Below are 21,910 nucleotides of genomic sequence, written 5' to 3' on the forward strand. Positions count from 1 at the left end.
TAATGGGAGGGTTTCATCTTCATTTGGAACTTGTCAATTGCCTGTCAACTTCCTGTCTGAAATTGTCTGAGCTAGGGCTAGCCGCTAATTAGCCAGTGACCAGATCACAGAGATACAGATCTTGTTGAGGATACTCAGCTCTTCGACGCGAGGCGCTAATTCAATTAATAATCCCTCCGTTCTGGAGGGGAGTAAAACCAAAAAAAAACAAACACGCGCGATCTATATCAGAACGGCAATTTACACAAATTAAAACTAAACAGTTACCCTCCGTCCTGCACACTTAATTATGCAATTACTAGATAATTTTTCTTCTCTTCCAACTTGCGTACTTGTTGTTTTTCTTCGGCGGCACGAGCTGGGGGTAAGGCAGAAACGAACCGGAAACCGAAAACAGTTGCAGATACAGATACATAATCTCTCGGATACACATATGCGAGCAGCTCCCATTGGTTGAATGTTCGACTCTCTACTTTTCTCTTTGATTGTGTGCGTATGTGTGTTTCTATAGGTGTTTATGTACTACTTTTTGGGATACACATGAGTAGGGAGTCATTAGGGGCGTGGCAAGGGTGGTTGAGTTGCTGATTTGCAGGTTATCCGATTGTTAGAGAAGGAAAAAGTTCTTTGTAACCAGATTTAAGCTTAGAAACTAAATGGGAAAGTTAATAGAAAAGAAAGATTTATATAGAAAGATATAACCTTAATCTTATCCCTATATAAGCCTCATATAACCTTTAAGAAACCCCCTCAACATTCCACTTCCTTCCTACACCCAAAACTTCATGCCACAAAATCCTCTAACTGATGCCCCTTATTAGATCCTGAACGTGCCGAAATCGGCGTTATGTAAATGGATATCGATACGCGATCATCGCCATGGATGATTGATTGATTGATTGCCATTCAGGGCAGGGCCGATGAACAGGCAGCACCAAATATAAACAGCGATTGTGAAGGACAAAGGAGGCCCGGGATGCCTTAGCATTTTGCGGGCGGTTTGTTTTCTATGCGCAATTTATAAAGTTGCTGACACAATAATGGGAGCCAGGAGCAGGACACGCCAGGATCACCTCGCCGCATGGCACCTCCGCCTTAAATTCTCGCGAATTAATTTAAGAAAGAAGCTGAAATTGCGGTCCCGCTGATGCTGCTGCTGTTGCTGCTCTTGCTGGAGAACATTCGAAAAAAGTATTGTGTTACCAGGAGACGGTAGCTCTGCATAGGAATTGGGATTGGGATCGAGATCTGGGACCAATGGCAGCAGGAACCGCTGAGCGTCCCAAGTTGGTTCGCCTTGATAAGACTATAAAAGGTCCTCCAAGACAAAAGGACCTCAGCAATTGCCCAGGCATTTCCTCGAGCGTGTTTATATGCTTTGCGCCTTCTTATCCCTCGATTTCTTATCACGGCAAAAAGATCAAATTTCGAGAGGGAGCAGCAGTTAGAGGATAGCATTAAGGGAGCGACAAGAAGCCGCTGGGAAAGGATGTGCCAAAGGATGAATCTTAGTTTTGCCAGGCAGCCTGCATATACTAAACTGGGAAGCTAATCGATATATTTTAATGTCTTCTATGGAATTCTTTGTGTTTCTAAGAACCATATCCATTCTACTTAATTTTTTGGTTTAATTTTGTTTTCTTAAAGTTAGAAGCAACCCAAAAGTTAATTGCCTAGATTAATGAAACATTTTCCAAAGATATGACCTTAAAATATTATTAAAGTGGTTTCTAAAGAGTACAATAAACATTATCAATAGTTTTTTAAGCCTGTAGTTTAGGCAAATTCCTATGCAAAAAATCTTTACAAGTTCTCCATACAAAATCATTAAAGTTAAATTCATCTTATTACACCCCAAAATGACACCTAAAATAGAGAAATAACTAAGAAATAAAATCCTAAATTTAACAATTCATATTTCTTTAGTAAATATTCTTTAGTTTAATCTCTAATAATACGTTTTTTATGAAATAGTTAAACCAATATTTTCGAAATCTCAAGAACTTAAAACAGTTTTCCCTGTCCCAAAATATCTCCCACATTTTTCAAACAAAATCCATAAAGGTGACTTCAATTTTCCCTCAGCAAACTCCATAAAGTTGTGTTAATATTTTTCCTCAAACTCCAAGTCTTTCACCTCTTACAGAATTGCCATAAACGGGACAGAGTCAACGTTCTCTATATAGATGGCATTACACAATCAGATGCTGTTCCGTGACCCCTTGGTAGCGCCTGAATAAAACCGTTTAGCCAGAAAACCAAAAACCGAAAGATACGCAGAGACCTTAATTAAATTTTTGTTGCCTGAACAGGAATTTTGTTTCGTTCTTGACTTCAGTTTCTGTGTTAACTTGTTCTAAGTACGCTGCTTTTTATGACCCCCATACAGGGCTCCAATGATGATGATGATGATGATGATGATAATGATGATCATAATAATAATAATGATGATGGACAGAAACGGACAAGTTTCACAATTTGCTCGCGGGTTTATCATGTCCAGAGTGCGTTTTGACCTCTTGGCGAGTACGTGCCTGGCCTCAGAGTGTGACAAACTTGTTTTTTTTTTTTTTTCTTTTCTACCTTTCAGCCTTTTTGCTTTTGGTAGTAGCTAGTAGTAGTGGCCTGTAGTTGTTGCTTTTATGACTTAATGCCGCGTACGCCGCGCAATTTCAATTACATGGCGAACCCAACAGGCCGCAAAACGGTTTACATGGCTGTTACAAGGGGGCCAGAGATATATTTAGAGCAGTTAGCTCACCCTCCTCCTACCCCTTCCAACACTTTCATTTCTAGATGCTTAGACGGGGGGAGAGGAAGCTATGTTGTAAGACCTTCGACCGCGGCCAGGTGCCAAATTTGACAGGCGAACGCTCGAGTCGCGCATAATTTATGCCCAACAAAACCGAAAACTATGATGGTGGGAGAAGAGGGAACAGAATGGTTGGGAGTTGACCTGGCCTTAGACAGCCTGCGGCACGTGGCCAACTTTATGATTTCTCGCCTTGCAGTTGGACACGGGGTGGTGAGTGGGTTCATCTTCTTGGCTGAGTAGCTCTACAAGGCACATGCATTTTTGATGACCCTTTTTGGAAGTGGCAAAAAGACGGAATTTAATCAAGCGCTGCAGGTGCAAATGGATGAGATGAAAACTCAAGCAAATTTGTGAATAGTTCTGCAAGGAAAACTAGCTGCAGCTTGGGAGGTATTTATGTAAGAAAAGGAAAACAGGATTTTAAAGTTATTTGCGGTTCTACATAATTTAAAAACCCAATGTGTAAAACGGCAATTTTACACGCTTTTTCAAATTATTTTTTTATTTAATAAAAAGCTGATCTTAAAATATGTTTTTGTTTCGAAAAATTTGGCTGCTGAATATCATAAATTAAGCTATATATCTTCTTACAACTGGGGAATAAAAGCAGATAATTGCCGAACTTTTGGAAAGTAAGCCCTAGCACTTTCGAAACTTTGTAAATTTTGGTATGAAAATATTTTTATATATGTTGACCTCTACACAGTACAGAATTTTTGTTGGTCGAACTATTAAATCAAATCGGTTTTATGAATTCTTTAAATACACATTCAGACCGGAAAGGGAGTCTCCCTTCTGAGCTCATAAATTTTACATGTAGAACATGTAAAATATCCCAAGTTTCGCTCCTAGCAGTTGCATAATAAACTAACATGAGTTAAGTCCTTTGCGTAAAATCAATTCCTTGAGTCAATGAAAAGTATCGGAGATAAATAATTCAAAGTGCATCCAAACTGTAAATTTTTTCTAATTTTACTTGCATACAAATAATATATTATATGGCTTAGATTCTTAGATTCTTAGATTCATAAATTCCATTTAATTTGAAACCTCACTATTGCGCTAATTCATTTTGCAGCATTAAGCTTTTGTAAGACTACTTAACACCCATAGTAAAAAGTCATTAAAACTGTCAGTGTAGTGTGCTAGATTTTCTTAATCACTTGTATATATTAAGATTTGTTATCAAAAAAAAGTATTATATTTATATTTTATAAAAGGCTTGTTACTATGCCGCCATCAAACTAATAACAGCCTCATAGCCGATTTCTACACCATTTCTGTTATCCCAACCGACTGTTAAACGTACTTAATGTTAACGATTTAGTGTTACCAAATAATTTCCACGGCAGCATCTTTTAGGAAATCCATGAACATAGGGTGAAAGTAATTTTAACAGATGGTATCACTAGCAGCAACGGATAGTCGAAAAAAAAATTGAACGGTTGTGGTTGTGGGTGGATGTTCGATTGTTTTCGCTCGCAAGAATAAAACTCGTGAAATCTCAAAAGACCCGCAAATGCTCTTCGACTTGTGACTCGAAGGGTTATTTTGAATCAAATTCGAAATTCATATAAAACGAAAAAGAGCGGGAAAACGTAGCGTGAATTTAAAGGACTCATTGTTGTTGTCGTTTAAAGTTAGTGGAGATATAAATAACAAAGAAGAAGAGGTGAAGAAGAACAAGCCAAGTGTTTTTCCCTGTGAAGTGAAAAGGAGCAAAAGGGAAGGCATCATCATTTACCGTTATCAGCGACACCCGGCAATAACAAAATCATGTTGATCTCGTGCAAATGCTTGAATTTCGTTGCCTCGACTTCGAAATTGCAGCGCAGCCACAGTACCAATGTCGCCGGGGGCGGAGTGGGCGGTACCGGCTCGTCTAACGGTAATCCTGATGGAGCCAGCGGAATAAACATTGGCGAAGACGCGTTCTCGATCCTTATGTCGCAGGAGTTCGAACGGAAATATCCAAGGGATTTCATGTTCCACAGCCAGTTCATGAACTTCTTCAAGCACGTAAGTCCTATAATACCGTACTATACAGCCTTTCGATATATAGTTCGTCACCCGATTATCGCCCCAATGTGCTAGAACAGGATGGAACATATATTGATTGGGGGGGTAGGCAAAAACAACAACAATAACCGCGCAGCATAAAAAGCAACAACAGTGGACAAAAGGCCTATGCTGGGCCACTAGTGCGCGCTCTTACGCTCTCTCTCTCTCTATCACTTTTCGGGTTTACAGTAGTCACACAATTAAAAGAATCAAAAGGAATTAAAAAAAAAAGACAACAGCTAAGCAAGCAAAAATGCAAAATTCGGCTTTAAAACTAAAATTTAAAGTAAACATATTACCGAATCTTAAAAAAAAAACAAACAAAAAATTGACTAAGGATTATTTTTGATCTTTTCATTATTCTGAACCACTAAATTACAAATATATTATATAATTTGATTTAACGAAATTGGTTCAACAATATGTGCTTTTGATAAAGGAAAATGCGAATTTTAAATACATTATTATACTAAACTAATGTAGTGTAAATAATAACATAACCAAATTTGTATTACTAAGGGAATTTTTAAGCGAAATTCACTGTATTTGCATTGTTGCGTTGAGTGTGTGCGAGTGTATGTGTGTGTTTATTATCGTTCTTTATGCTTTGTGTGCCGGCCTATGGCTTTTGCTTTTGCTTTTTGCCGTTTCTGCCTGTGCCGCCTATTCTCACACACACAAAACAAACATAGGCCTATATAGGCCTGGAATCGGGTATGGGAATGGAATGGAAATGGAAGGGGGATGGTCTATGAAGGGATGTGTAGGGAATGTGGAAGGGCAAGAAGAAATAGGGTCATCCATTCGCTCATGGGAAAAATCGTGAGCAATCCTCACATTTTCTGGTTTATTTTCGGCCTGCCCAAGTGCAACTCACATCTCTCATCCGCTCCTTCGGCCTTCCCCACCCCCGTCCTTTTCCTCCTTTTCCGCACCTGTTCATCATCCGCTCCTTCTTTTCACAACAGGAACACCCTGTTCTTTTTCGGTATTTCTCTTTGCCAACCTGATCGCCGGTATTTTTAGTTTCCTGCGTCAGCTTCTGTTTTACTCGCCTTACTTTTCCCCGTTTTTATTCGCGTTTTTATTTTATGATTTATGCGCTTTTGCTTTTCATTTGTCACGCCCTCAGTTGTAAGTAATTTGCATAATTTTGTTCTGAAATTTTCAGCTCTTTTCATTTTTTTTTGCTTCCCCAAAACACGTCACAAAGTCACAAAGGGGTTGGCATTCCCGGGCATTTCAGGGGTTAAGTAAAGTCGGTTCATAGGTAGCAATTTTCTAGTATTGGAATTCGGTAATTTGTATGTTACTGGGTAATATACAATCCCTTAGATTGTCTTTTAATTTCTAAAAAGAGATGTTTCTTTTGGAACTCTTAGAACGTATTTATTTGTCAATATACATATGTATATTGTTTCCCTATATGTACAAATTTTTCACAAAAACAGGCCTGTTTATTTGCGGATTTCATCAAAAAATTCACCCACATATCAGTTTTAGACCCCCTGGCTAGTTCTTTATTAGTGATTACAATTCTGTTTCTATAACGCTAATATTGAAGATTCTTTTAAAAAGTTTCCAGACGTTTAATGTTCCTTTTTTTTTTATAAAATTTTCCTATATTTACAAGAAAAATAAATAAACAATTTGTAAATTTAAGCTTATCATTCACAAACAAATAAGGTAGTAAATTATACCTGTCTTGAATTTACCGTCATTAACATTTATTACTTTGAAAAACATTTTATTTTATGAAGTCATAAATTGTTTGTTTTTTTGAATGACTAAATAATTAAATAAGATAAGTTTTCAGTAATTTTATTATAAGTTTCCATTTGGAACCATTAAAATAATAGTTTATTTAAATACAAGAAATGGTATATAAACAACCTCTTTTAAATAAATAAGTTGTTTATTTGTTAAGTCATTAAATAAATATATAAAAAGCTATTGGCAAATCAGTACCATTAGGAATAAACTTTTGATTTAACTTCATAACCGAATGGTTAATATTTGCTTTTTATTATATTTACATTCAAATGATATGCATAAATTCAGATCGTAAGTGTTTTTTATTAAAAAAGTAAACTGGTTTCTAAGTAGTTGACATTTGCAAACAAATAATACTTTGGACTATACCCTATAAGAAGTTTCATTTGGGAACCTTTCACCTGACTTTTAATGGTTTATTATTAAATTGTACTGTTTTTTTCCCTCGTTCGTTTCTGGTTTATACCAATATCCAAATCCCAAAAAAATATACAGAATCTCTGCGTCATCGCCGGTTGTCTTGTCCACACTTTTCAAGGTTAAATCTCTCTATTCCCCTTTTTCTTTCTCTCCGTCTCCGTTTTATCCCCTCCTTCGACCACGACACTTGTCACATTTTGACAGCCACTGGAGCTGCTAAGCTGAGGTTTGAAAATCAGTGGGTGTATGGGTGGAGGTTCAAGAGGGTTCTCCTCCCTCTCATTGTAATTGCTCCGATTTTACAGTGAAACTTCCTTAATTTTTCTAACTTAAAGAAACTAAACTGGTTTTATTGTTTAAAAAGTGTTTTTATAGGCATGTTGAAGTTCTCTTAACTTGGTTTATTGTGGACGAAATAGTTGTTTGTATTATAGAATACAGACTGTATTTATTTTTAACCACTGGTTATCGCAGTTATTGCACATCAGTCGCTTTGCCGCAGGCTGTGTAACCCGAGTGCCTTATTTGTTGTAATGCAAAATTGAATTGTCGAATAAAGCTACGTCTTGTTAGTTTTTGTTTTTGCGGTTTAGAGATCGCCCGATATTGCCACTATTGTTGCTTTAGTTGCTTTTGTTGCTTTGTGTTGCACCCACTTCAAAAGCGCTGAGGCGTACAACAACAACATCAGCAGCAGCAATACAGACAATACAAATAGACCAAAAGTGTTATTTTGAATAATTCAAAGCTCAAAACAAAACAAAAAACCAGAAGAAAACAGCACAAATAAAATTGTGAGAAACGCCGGAGAGGAAATACTCTTTTCTTTTAATAACACTTTTTTAGTGTTTTTTTATAAAATTTAATTGAATAATGAATAAGATATTAGTAAACCTAAGCCAGTTTAAGTCTGATTGGAAAGCATATCTCACGGGTTGATAATTAAACTAAGCTTAGAACTTTCGTATAAACCTTGAAATCTGCACCCAAAAAGTATCACACAGCTGACGATCGAAATTCTGTATCACTCAGGGTATAACTTTTATTCAAATACACATCATAGCATATATTCCACAAGTATACATATATATAAATTTGTATATATATATATTCGTATGCACAAGCTCGTGTGTATATATGTATGTATATTCTCTATATAGAGCCAAAACGGAACGCTTTTAGAATAAATTACGAAACCAGCGACAAAATACAAGCAAGAAGTAAAAAGCACAAAGAGTGGTCGAAGAGGGGGCAGTGGTGGGCGGGACAAAGACGAAGGCAGAGGAAGAACAACAACAGCCGAGCCGAAATACAAAACAAAAAAACTTGTTTATAATTTTTCCGCCCCCATCTCTTTGCAGTTTGTGTGTGTGTGTGTGTGTGTGCGAGTGTGTATATGTGTGTTGGATAAACAAGTTTTCGAGATTTCCAAATGCGGCCGGCCGGGTACTGGACCGCCGTAAAGTCGATGGAGTAGTCCAGGGAAGAGGAAGAAAGGGGCTATCCAAAAGGCCCAATAGAGGGGGAGTTACTCCAAGACCCTCACTCGAAAAAAAGTCCCAGCGATAACAGTCTTTTATAGCTAGCTAACTATCAAAATCACTTTATACATATGCTTTAAAATCCCTAGAGTGATTTTTAAAATGAATTCATTTTAAAAGGAATTTTCCTTTGAAAGTTTTACAATCAAAACAACTTCAAGTCACCATAAACAGCCAATTATTTAATCTGAAATGTAAGTTTTTTAAGTAAAGTTTCTAAACAAGGATAAAAAACTATTACACAGCCTTAAAATTCGTATGATAAAGATATTATTGTTTTTAAAATGAGATACAAGCCACAAAAAAAGTATCTGAAAGTGTAGTTTTTGCAAGTAAACTACATAAACATTGATAATTGGCTTTCCAAAAGTTGAAAAAAATTGTTTATTTTAAGGATCATGTTTTTGTTAAGCTTTTTAAGTAAGTTACTCACAATAAACTAATCTTAAGCTGTAAAAGTTCGCAAACAAAGGTAATCAAATCTATTATATTTTTCGCTATGTGTAGGCACATAAAAGACACCCATGAGCACAATATATTCAAAGCCGGGTAGGGGGTCACTAAGGCATACAGAGATGGCTGGCGAATGGTTTTTCGGGCCCACTTGATGGGCCAGTTGACAGTCGGAGCACCACTAACCCTCCCTCCTCATAAAAGCTCTCGACTGCGTAGGCCCCCAAAAAAACAAAAATGTTTAAATTATGAATTTATGCATAACAAAAATTTGTTGAAACGCTGAACGACATATGGCAAGCGTTTTGATGAGCTATGTAGCAAGGCTTGGCTATGCTTGAATTTTGTTAACTCGAACTTCCTCATGTCTTGTATAACACAAATTGAATTGACTGGCAATAGAGTGATTCAATTCAAAACAAACTAAATGTGACATCTGTTTACGATTCTAATTGTCTAGGAAAACATTAAATTATGTTTAATGGTTGTGCCATGATATGATAATAGAGAAGAGTGTTTATCATCATGATTTTCGATTTCGAAAACTTGTTTCTCAAAATGATATGTTAATTTGCTAAACCTAATGATGTATTTTAACAACTTTATAAAATCATGATCTATTTTTGTATCTTATTGGTTTTTTTAAAGGTGGATAGTAAAAAACGACCTTATTCTTCAAATGGATATGTGTATCTTAGAGATTGTTTGTGTGATTGCCTCTTAAGTCAGCTATAAAAAAAATATATAAAAAACCAAGTTGTGATTGTACGCACGCCCCTTATCAATTTTCGTTTGTCCAGCGCCCACACACATACAGCCACTTGGACACACTCACACCTAGGCTTCTTTTCTAGGTTATCAAACGGTAAAAATGCCGCGACACAAATACTGATACTCTCTGATACTCTTATATATATTTTATATATATTTTTATATATATATAAACCGATCGCTGGCAGTCGCGCTGTCGTCAATCGATGTCTGCCTCTAATTTGTTGCCTTTGTAAATTGTTTATTTATGATTAGAGCCTTCAATCAGTTAGTTAAACTCGCTTTCCTTCGCCCTTTTTTCGTGTTTTTCATTTGCCAAAGTTCTGTCTCACCTGTGGAAATCGGCTAATTGAAAAACAAAACACACAGCAACGATCTTTCAATGGGGCAGAAAACAAGTTTACTGAATAAAACAAAAAACAACAGACGACAGCTGCATTCATATGCTAATGCCCATGTTTATTTTTAGCCCAGTTAATCGCGTTATGAAACCAAAAACCCTTTTCCAATCCACCGATTCCACAAAGCAAACATCAACAAAAACAACAACTAAAAATCAAATCTCCAGCACGAGTTATCAATCAGTTATAAGTTATATTATTATTGGGGGAGGCGGTGGAAGAGGACAATATAAGGCGCGACGTTTGTGGACTCTAAAAATAGCCATTATCAAATGTAAAGTCTATGAATCAAGGGAGTTTGTATGGGGGTGTGTGTAACAATAATAGTAAGTGGAATGATAAGTGGTGCCCAAGTAGGGGAAGACTGAGAAATCATTATTTTATCGCAAATCAGGCGAGCGAAGCTTAATTGCTGTCTAGGGCAAGAATCAAATAAACAAGGCTGATGAAATCGGTCTTAAGAATGAATAATAATAACAAACTTTTGAGGTCTTGAATGTTTTTTATTGGTTTATAAAAAAGAATTTCTTATCAAAACTGAAGGTTAGATTTTCACCTTATGAAATGGCACTTTTAAGCAGGAAAAATATCATGTAGCAAGTGAAATGTGACTTCAAAAACCTGTAAGTCTTGGGAGACCTTAAAACTTCTACCTTAAAACGATAAAACTTGTAATTCTCTTAAATTAAAAGATGTTTTTCAGTTTAATATAAAAGTTAATTGAATCATTCAGGGCAGTTTTCAAATATATTTAAAATTAACTTCTTTTTCGCTTAAACACTGATAAATCCTTCAATTAGTAACCCCTTAAAATGCATAACATCATCCCACAGCGGGAGATTGCTATTATGATATCACAAGGTCAAAGTTTCAGAGTCCCAGAAGAGGGACGCTGGTCAATCAGAGAGTTAACCACCCCCTATTAACCCCCAATATATATACATATATAATATATATAGCCAGCTGTTCACAGCGCGCGTGTCGGTTAATTGAAAACCAATGTTAATCTTTAACAAATATAACCTTGAAAGCAGCAACAGTTGAGCATTCATACTGAAATAAAGCCTACACTTGAGCATTTCCATTGACCCAACCCAATCTTTAACCAATTTAATAAGCCTCTTTGCTGCCCATAAACTATTAACCTTTTTCCGCGGGCCTTGTAAGAGCACCAAATCAAGCGAATTTGTAAACAAAACTATAAATTCTTGAATTGAGAAATCGCGCGCCTGCTAAAAATAAAGCGAATTTACCTCAACTCTTCTGGCTAGCGGGTAATTTTCAAAATATCTAAACGCGAATAAATTATTTTGCGTGTGCTAGAGGGATGAAGAATGCCAAAAGGGGTGGCATTTTTATTTATTTTTCTTGTTTTCTGCTGGGGTGGGGGTTGATTCTCAGTCAGTTGGATTTTTCGGTCGCTCACGTTTGCCGTGCGTGATTTTTTTGTTTTTGGGTGAGGGGATAATTCTTTCGTCTTCCCCTTGTCCCCATCCCCCCATCCAATTATCCAATGGCTTGGCATAAATATTTGCTCAGAGGCACAACACAATGCAGCCAAAAAATTGAAAGAAAAACAGAATGAATAGTTATGTCAGGCGAGAAATAAATAAATAATGAAAACTGTGTCAAATGTGCGGCCACAGATTTGTTTGCTTTGGATAAACACGAAACAAGAGGACGGAAAACGTCTAAATTTGATACGCAAATAGGAATGAAAAGTGAAAAAGTGCACAAGGAGAAAAAATAAGGTGTCTGAGTGTTGGAAATAGTTTACAAGAAGGTTTTTAAGGTATCAAAAGGTTAAATTTTATGGAGAAAGATAGAAGATTTCCTTAGAAATAAAACTTTATAAAAATCTAGAAAAACCTTTTTTAGAAACATTTTAGAAATCAAAAGTAAATCTCAAAAGTAAGCTTATCTTTATTGTAAAACTTTTTTTTAGCTTCAAAGAGCCTCCATTTTTCTGAAGTGTTCGGTTCCGCCTTATCAACATTATTGTTGTCTTGTAATTTTTACCCTATGGAAGGCTATAAATAAATCCGTTTGCACAAATAATCTGTTCTTATCACAACTCTATAATTTCGGTAGCTCCGAAAATAGGCCCAGGTCGCGTTTTGAGATCGCTACACAGATGATCTCATTATTCTAGCAAGAATGTACATAGCCCTATACGTATATATATATTTATATTATTATTTATACGAGCGGTGTGTGAGTGTGTATATTAGGCGAGTAAACTAACAATTAACAACAGACGTTGGGCAGGCCCGAGAATTCCGCCATCTTTGCTGTTTGTTTATTAAATTTGAGCTGTAGCCGGCTGTGCGCTGGGCAAACAAAACCCACGGCAACCAAAAATTTGTTTGTCAAAGTTTTTAGATAACGCCTGGCATGGCCTGGGGCACACACCTCAACAGCCCCTAGCCTTCCTTCCCTATCTGTGTGCCCCTCTGCTGCTGCTCACTCCTTTCAAAGTATGTTTAGCACTACGCCGCCGGCAGGCAAACATTGTTGCGCTTAATTTACTGTTACACACTGAAAGAAAATCAATTAATTGATTTAGATAAATATTTATGGCTTAGATTTGTTAAGCATTTGAGAACTGAAAGTAAACAAGGGATTTGAATACTCTTAAATATTCAACGCTTAATATTTCCCTAATTTTTTAATATAAAAAATATTTTCTAATTATATGAGACCGTAATGTTCTTTCTGTATACGGTCACACTGGGTTTTATTTTTTGCCAAAATATATATTTTTATACAAATTCGAAACTCGTTAGTTATTATTACTGACTGAGATTGTAAGCTTTCATAAATTCCATAATACTTAGAAACGATGTCTTACCATTTTATTGAGACAATAGCCATCATGGAACATACGGCCACACTATAGATTTTTTAGCTAATATTTTTAATAATGTAAATGTAATGTAATAATATAAAGATAGATAGTAAGTGTGACTAGTTTAACTATCAATCTTTCTACCTTAAAGCACTTTAAACTAAACATTAATTTTGTTAATATAATATATTATATATTTATTTTCCCGTGTAGTCAATTGAGCTTTGACTCATTTGAGCACATACCATACCTATTAAATAAACGCTTAATCTGTCGGCGGGGAGCACACGTGTGCACGTTTCCCAGAGCTTTCTCTCTCTGTCTCTCTCTCTCTATTTAGTCCCGATTGCATTTTAGGTATATCTTTCGAGGAGGTCGGGAGTGGTGGCCACAGGGGGCTGGCCGGGCGGTACATTGGCTGGCGAGACTATAGGCGATGTTTTGGGTCTGGTACCTTATCAGATTTTGTTTTCAAACGACATTGAATGATACGCTTTTTTTTATTTTTTGTAGATAAGGAAACATTTTATTGTTGTGGAGGGTAAGAAGGGGGAGAGAAAGAGAGAGAGTGAGAGGGAAAGGGCTAGAAAAACAATAAGCTTAAATTGGTTTAGAAAGTTAACATGGCAGCAATTAATTTTGTAATACGTTTAGAATCTATAGAGAGAGGGGTTAAAGGAGGTAATCAATTATACTAAAGCTTTGGAAAATCAATTTTCTTTTTAATACTAGGGCTCGTTATAGGGCTTGTGAATGGTTTTGCTGTAAATAGATTCTATTCAAATGAAAAATTAATATGAGAGTTATATTTTAATTGGTCGTTTAAGTAAAGTATCTCGAATTCCCATGAAATCTAAAGGATTTCTTGTATTAGATTAAAAAAGAAAGAGTATTAGATAAATCGATTTGAATATTTCCCCATAACCTCATCGCTTATTATTCAAATTTTAACCAGTAAAGCAATTAATTTCAATAATCCCTACCTCTGCTCTTTTTTTTACGAAATCAAAGCGCCCTTTTTACATTGTAAAAGCAATTAATTCCAATCAAGCAATATGAACCCAACCCTAAATATTAGACCATTAGACCCATTTTTATACTCCGTAAAAAACAAGTTTCGACCAACAAGTGACCCAAAGAAACTTTTATGGGGGGATTAAGTCGGACTTAGGCCCTAAGTGACTCACATAGAACCAGAGAAGAACCAAGAAAGAACCAAAACAAAACAAAAGCCCTACAAATGGACAGGGCCAAAAGAAGCATTGGTAGTGGAAATTTTTTGGAAAAAGAGCCAGAGAGTGCGGCAATACAAATTGGCAATTCGTAATCCGAAGAGAGAAAACGCCCCGCACGCGCGTGTGTCCCCAGCTGTCTAAAGTTGTTTATGATAATGGCCAACGACGGCGACGTATCTGAGCGAAATGTGTTTGCTTTTTTCGACAACAAAAACAAAAATAAAGGCAAAACTAAAAAAAAAAGAGGAAAAAAAAAACGAAATAAAAGCAGCAGAAACCAAAGAGGAAGAGGGTATTATATTGTATTATTCGTGAGCAGCCAGGCGAACCAAGTCGCACCCCAGAGCGGACCCCTCTTCTGCCTTGTCGAGGCAGGGGGATCCAAATCTATAAAAGATTATTTTCGTAGTTTCTTTTGCCAGTTGATTTGTTTACAACTTATTTTCTTTTTGGCTCAGTTTCGGTTTCTGCCGATTCGCAACGAAACAAGGCAAGTTATCTCAAAGCTATAAAAACAAAAAAGTAAAAATCCAAATGAAAATAGAAATAGAAATGGAAAACAAAACAAAGGAAAATGCGTCAATCGGGCGGATGATTGTTATTTTGTTTTTTTTTTCTTTTTTTTTTTGGGCGAAAGGTGTGCCAGCCACGGATGATTGATGGCCTGATTGATTGGTAATTATCAAAGGTGCCAACACTTGCAACAGGTTAATGCCCCCTCTTAGACAGTTTTCCCCCTCTGCTTAGTAAACTTAACATGTTTAAATATGTTATCAAGATTATAATTATAAGAAAAATACAACCTAATCTTTTAAGATAAAACTGATAAAAATGATTAAAATAATATCTAAAACAGCTTAACTTAACTTATTTGTTTAACCATATCGTTGTTTACTTACAACTTTAACTGGGCCATTAAAAGCGAAAATATTTTCTTTTATGTGTCATCAAGAGCTCATTTTTGTTACCTTTGGACACAGCTTAATGTGTTTGTTTGTTTGTTTTTCACCAAGTCAAACCCAAGGCGAATTGATATGCAAAAATGAAAAATAAAAAAGTAAAGGGAAAGTGGGGAGAATAAGAGAAGGTTGACAGACCCTAAGTAGATCCATTAGACACATCGAGTGTCAGGCCACGAGCTTAATTAATGCCGGGCCAATCAATTAAACTACTACACAGACGCCTCACCGCGCCTCGTCTCGCCTCGCACAATAACAAATTAATTATGCAGCAATGTGCAAAATGCGAAAAAATTATTACATACATTTTCTGCTTTCCAAGTTGTTTGTGCTTTATGGGAATCGTTCTGGTTGCATAAGCCGGCGGGAGGAGATCTGCATTTAATACCAACCAGGCACACAAACACATTTAACTCTGATATGAATTTCAATTGTTTTCAGCCGCCTCCTCTGGCAGAGAGAAAATTGAAATAAAATAAAAACCGTCGGGAAATTCAAGTGCGCAACAGTTTGATGATAGCAAAAAGCTTTAACAACAATCATTATTAGCTTTACAGCATAACTGAATAGCAAAAGGCACTTGAGAGGTCCATAATAATGCACTTGTATTCCCCGTCTGAGATTGCCAGAACATAACTCTCGAGTTATGGCCGACTTTATGGCCATTTTATACGATTCCACACCATTAGATGGGGTTTGTTTTTATAAGACAAGAGGCAGGTAAATATATCAGTTTGAGTTGAATTTACACTTGGGGAAACTATTATTATATTTCTTTTGATCTTATCTTATAATATATATAAATCTTATAAATATTTTAATCATTAAGCTGGTATTATTCCAATTTTCAAACCAATTCAATATTTCAGTGTCTAACTTTGTTTCCAATTTAAAAGATAATTAATTAGTTAATGCCCAAGGTGGTAAGCTTGCATTTAAATAAGATAGCTAAACATTTATCATAGTTTTTTTATGTTTCTGATCACCCTTTTTTTTGCTAAGTTATCCACTCTGCATATTAAGAGATCCACGGATTCACGTTGACAGTTGGACAACGATTTCGACAGTTGGCACAAATGCAATTGATTCCGTCTAGATTGCATATATTATTTAAATGTCGCATTTCAATTAAAACGATTTATATTGATTTCCGATATGCGAAGAGCGTGCGGCTGAGTTACGTGCTCCTCGGCGCGTTTCCTCTGGCTATATTGCGTCTCTTTCGCTTGCTGTTTTTTTTTTCAGAAGCTCATCCAACAAGAACACGCCATGTTTTATTTATTATTATTTACGTGGTTTTGTTCTTTTAATTTTTTTTTTGTTTGTTTGTTGTTTTTGGCCATAAGAAGCGATTACAATTAATCAAATGCCAGGCAGTGGCCATAAAACAAACGGTCATACGTCAAAGTCGAACGTAAACGGTTATTTAATTAGCTAAACAGCCACTGGTTCCGGACGCTAGGTGGCGCCAGAGCATAATTAGCAGGACAGCGCACAGACATTTAATTTCAATTAAGCAAGAACCGATAATTCGAACAGTCAGTTACGTTAATTAAGCAACCCAATGAAGTGACGACGACGACTACGACTACGACGCCAGGGGCTATATTGCCTTCAATTGTTGTCATTGCAGTCTGAAAGTCACTGAGAAGAGTCATTGACATTTGGCAGATTGCGAATTGCCGCAGAGTCTGAGATGTTTGTGCAAGTTCTTAAAAATTTTGTAAGTGCTTCATGCAAGAAAGGGTAAAAAAAAACAAGAGGGCAGGCTAATTTAATGCCAGTGTCCAGGATGGATGGATGGATGTGATGGGAGTTAAGCAGGGGCCGCTCAACATTTTACAACCCAAGTGAACTGATAATGTCAGGCGGTCGGGGCCGGACAAGCGAGTCAACAAAACAACACCCACTTTAAGCTTACCCAGGCGGGCCATAAAAACTGTAAATAACGCTAAAAAATCAAGAATGAATGATGAATGGTGATTAGCAATGATCGATTGTTAAGTTACCCTGGAATCGTCAGAAGGCAAAGAAATTAACATAAATATTAATAGGTTAGTGGCTTATTATCTTGATTTGAAGAAAACAAATCTTATTTATAATAACATCTTATAGATCATAACATATTATAGTACCTAAACCAATTGTGAATTTTTTAACTTACCTTATCAATGAGGAACATTGTTATAATCCTTATCACCCACCCTTAACAGATAAAATCGTAAATCTAAAATGAAAAATCATTCTTTAATCTTTCGTCTATTCACCATTATCTTATCTGCCAATCGAACATTTCCTTGAAGACTCATTACCAATTGGAAAACCCTAAAACTAAAGGGTATCAAGCGAAGCAAATTGGCAGCAAGAATAACAAGCCAAGCCAGCCAGTCAGTCGACTCTTGTGGTTACGAAAACAGCCATAAGACTGCAATTTTAAACTGAGCAAATAGGCCTGAGCCCATAAATATGTTTATGCGTTTGGCAGCAATAAAACTAATAACAACAAAAACAACAACAATAACAGCCGAATGCCAAAACACTTGACAACAATGCATTTGCTGTGTCACATTTAACTGCCTTTTTTTTTTTTTTCATTCATATAATTATTGTCGCCGACTGACTGAGGCTGATTAGATATTACCGCACTCTGTGGTGTAAACAAGTTTGGAATTTGCATTGAAAACAATATTTTTTGAGTGGGTGTGACCACCACACCACAACTTGTTATTGGCCAAAATGGATGCGAAAACAACAAATTTCTAAATGAAGACAAAAGAATGCAGCTGTAATATTTTGCTATGCAATGCCGGAAATTCGGTTCAGTGCTAAGTTTAGTTAATATTTGTAAAATTAATGTCAGCGTGGGATGGGGTAGGCAAATGTTTTTAAATTTTTATTGCTATATTTAATGGCAAACAGATTTTAATAGTAAAATACAATGTTATCTTCTATGAGCATTAAATTGGATAATAATAATAAGTTAGATCCTTATAAGATTGATAGTTATTGGATCGAACCTTTCTTGATTGGTATTTAAATTTTTAATCTCTTTAGAAAACATAAAGAACATTATCATAGAAAAATCTAAAATATGCAAATAGCTTACTATTTCCCTTGAAATGATATTAGATGAGAGCTACCGCTGTCCACCTATCAATAATGATGATGGTTATATGGAAAACGATGCTATGCAAGCCAGGAGCTATTGCAGCGCTTAGCTGACGGGGGCAACATTGTCATTTGATTTCTGTTGACGTTTGCATTTCGTACGTTAATTCAATTTAATTCTGTTTACATACGTGGCTGTGGTTGTGTTCTCTGTGCACTTGTGTCTGTCCAGTGTCCAGTGTACCGCCCCCTCACCTCCTTCATTGGTGCGGTATATGAATATGGCTTGATTGTGTTGTGGACGCGAGTGTCAAATTTAGCCGAGCACGTCTATAAAAAGTGTTTTTCTCTCCTGTGTCAGTCGGCAAACACGTGCTACGATCCCAAACATGCCGGAATTGTTGTGCATAAATGGGGGGAATTTATCTATATAAATTGAAGAGGCTATCGTAGTTTATATAGTATATAAGGCTGTGTGTGTGTGGGTGGTAACAATTTAAGCGGCATATTATGTTGATGGACAGATATTTGTTTATGTTTAAGTTTTATTGGCATTCCATATAGTTTTTAATTTTTTGGGTCACCATTAGGTTGTTATGCTTGCCATTTTGATCATTATTATTGTGATCATAAAACAATGTTACAGAATGTTCTCATTGATTGTTTGATATCAGAGACTTGTTTACCGATTGATCACATCTTCTGTTTGTCACTATGGCAGTCTGCAAAATTCAAGTAGTCTTCTGATTTTTTTTTGGTGAACTTAACATCATTTTGCCATTGCACTAATTGTTTGTTGTTTTCATGTTTCGAACGATTCGTCGTTGTTTTTCCGATTCTGATAAGTTTTCCGACAATCGGGTGCAGCACTCGAAATGAACATAATTGACAAATTTGCACTTGAACTACTGTGCGGCGGGGTTGTTGACTGGGTAAATATCGAAGAAAGGCTTTCACCAGCGGTGATCAGAAGTGCAGATAATACAGAGGTAAATTGGTAATCCCCATTATCAGACATTGACCACAACTGTGTTGAAAATCTTATCAACTTGTTGACGAAAGTTAATCCAGAAAGTGCAGAGTGATATATCGATGCCATAAATTAATAACCAGATTGCATATTTGGTAAATATATGGGAAAACTTATTAAAATTTAAATTTCTTTAATATTCTATTATTACACCTTTTCATTCTTATTTACTTCCTCAAACAAACAATAATCACAACCTTCTCTTGACCTTTCAGGCCTATGGACCCGTTTCAGACCTCCACGTGGCTGTGATTAAGCAGCGGGAGCTGATTTATGGTCTCACCCTTGAGGCCGCTGGTCAAAGCTGGCAGCTGAGCTTGTGCGTCAATTGCAAGGAGGTGCTGTGCGCCAAGCGATTGACGGCGGGCGCAGGAGCTACGCCCACGCTCTACCTCATCAACTGGACGCTGGTGACGACCAGCGAGGAGTTGGCCCAGCGAAAAACCAACAAAGCCTACTCGGAGACCTTCGAATTGTTGATTATGGATCAAACAGGAAGTGACTCCGTGCCGGCAGGACCCACCTCTGGAATATCAAACTCTGCATCGAGTTTGAGCATTGGCTCGCTATCCTCTTATCGTTCGGATGCCGAAGGGCAGAGGCTAAGGATGATCGAAGCTTATCACCAGGCGCGATTGCAGGAGGAGATTTCGTTGACAAACGAGAGAATCGAGCGGTACACGCGTAATCAGTTCCAGTTCTTGAACAGTTTCCGGGAGAAGTCGGATCAGGATTTAGCATTGCTATTCAGAGTTATCCATGCTATACCCTTTCAAGCCTCGGAGATGCTAGATCATGCCATGCCTCCCGCCTTGGATGTAGCGGCGAATCAGCCGCAGAGTGCCACTGCCCGGCGCAGGAACACCATCAGCAGCCGACGGGAGTTGAATGGTGGACCCACCACGCCCACCACCACTCTGAATCATCCGCCCAGTTTTCTTACGCTGAACCAGCAGCCGCAGCAGCAGTTGCAGTCCCAACAGCAGCAGACACAGCAGCAGCAATTACAGCAGCCACTTCAAAGTGTCTCGGTGGCCAGAAAGATGTCACACTTTGACACACCTCCCGCTACTCCAGAGGCCACGCCCATGAGCGTGGGCAACAGTCCCACCTTCCGGCAGCAATCGGCAGCCACTGGTGGATCTGGCGGTCAACCCACCCAGATGTTGACCTCCAACGGAGTTGGTCAGTCTAGTTCCACCGACGATGCGGATGACTGTCTGTTCGAACTGGAGGATGTGGATGCTCCGTCGTCCCATACGGTTCAGTCCGTGCCAGTGCCCAGCTACCAGCGCAACTTGATCTACCAGCAGGAGCACCACCACAATCCGTTTCAGCAATTGAGCCAGCAAAATGGCCTGGGAAGTGTACTGGACGATGAAACGGCCGACGAAGCTGAAGGTTAGATACCAGCGATACTTTCCTTATATAAATAGAATATAACCATTATTTTTGTACCACCCATAGATGCTCTCGACCCTGACAGTTCCATTTCCATACCAGTGCGCAAAGGAGCCGGTCGTCCTAGCCACGCGCAGTTGATGAACTTTGCCAGGAGTCTGCCCATAGAGATAGCCAACACCACGCTGGCTGAGAGAGCTGCTGCGGCCAACAATAACAACTTTGGTCGGGGCTGCGAGGAGGTAAGCTCACATTTTCAGAAAACTTATCATAAAAAACTAATATTCATTTCTTTAACCAGGGAATGGACAACATTGATATAGCGGCCAGCATTCAAGCGCTGACCAAAAGCATCCATGGCGAGGCTGTGTTTGGGGACTTGCCACGTCCCCGCCTGCGATCCCAGATTGAGGGCTAGCCAGGATGGCGGGGTTTTAGGAGTCACCACTACGTACACATAAATATATCAACTCGTAATCCGCATAATTTGTTTGCCTGTAGCCTAGCCGCCTTAAAGATTGTTTTTGCTAACTAAACTAAATTAGTTGCTCAACGAAACAAGGACACATAAGAAGCGCCTTCCACAGACACAACCACAAAACAACCCACATGTCCTTCATATATACCACAAATGAAACCACATACGCACCACCTACCAACTACCAAGTACCAACTAAGCAGACAGTTTTGCAATTTCTTTAATTATATATCGGATATAAGTTTTCTTTGATTTTTTCGGATGATCTTCGATTGGAAATGTGTATTTTCTTCGTACGACGAGTGTACGGCTGTCGTTGGCTGTTGCACATTGAGTTAACTAACTGATACTGATACTGATGATGTTGTTAGTTTATACAATGAATAATCTAGTATACATATACATTATATATATATTATACAATACATAAAGAATGCCATTAGCTCAGCTCCGGCTGTGATGCAGGCAAGACGCACCACAAAGCGTCCAATCTAATGTCTTCAATTGTTTATTTTTGGGCGCGGTTTTGATCTTGGATCTCTCTATTGCGTTGGTTTATTGTTTTAAAGCTGATATAAATCTAAAGAAGGAAACTAAGAAGGAAAGCAATTTCGTA

At 37.4% G+C, this 21,910-nt stretch overlaps 1 protein-coding gene across 1 annotated transcript; it reads left to right on the forward strand.

The window, feature by feature from the left end:
- Positions 1–4,224: 4,224 nt before the first annotated feature.
- LOC108106471 lies at positions 4,225–21,789 on the forward strand. Its single transcript, XM_017213544.2, has 4 exons — positions 4,225–4,834; positions 19,631–20,816; positions 20,883–21,058; positions 21,118–21,789. The coding sequence occupies exons 1-4, from the start codon at positions 4,592–4,594 to the stop codon at positions 21,232–21,234; spliced, it is 1,722 nt and encodes a 573-aa protein (XP_017069033.1). The 5' UTR covers positions 4,225–4,591; the 3' UTR covers positions 21,235–21,789.
- The last annotated feature ends 121 nt before the right edge of the window (positions 21,790–21,910 follow it).

This window comes from Drosophila eugracilis, unplaced genomic scaffold (assembly GCF_018153835.1).
Source record: "Drosophila eugracilis isolate 14026-0451.02 unplaced genomic scaffold, ASM1815383v1 contig_81, whole genome shotgun sequence".
Classification (NCBI taxonomy): domain Eukaryota; kingdom Metazoa; phylum Arthropoda; class Insecta; order Diptera; family Drosophilidae; genus Drosophila; species Drosophila eugracilis.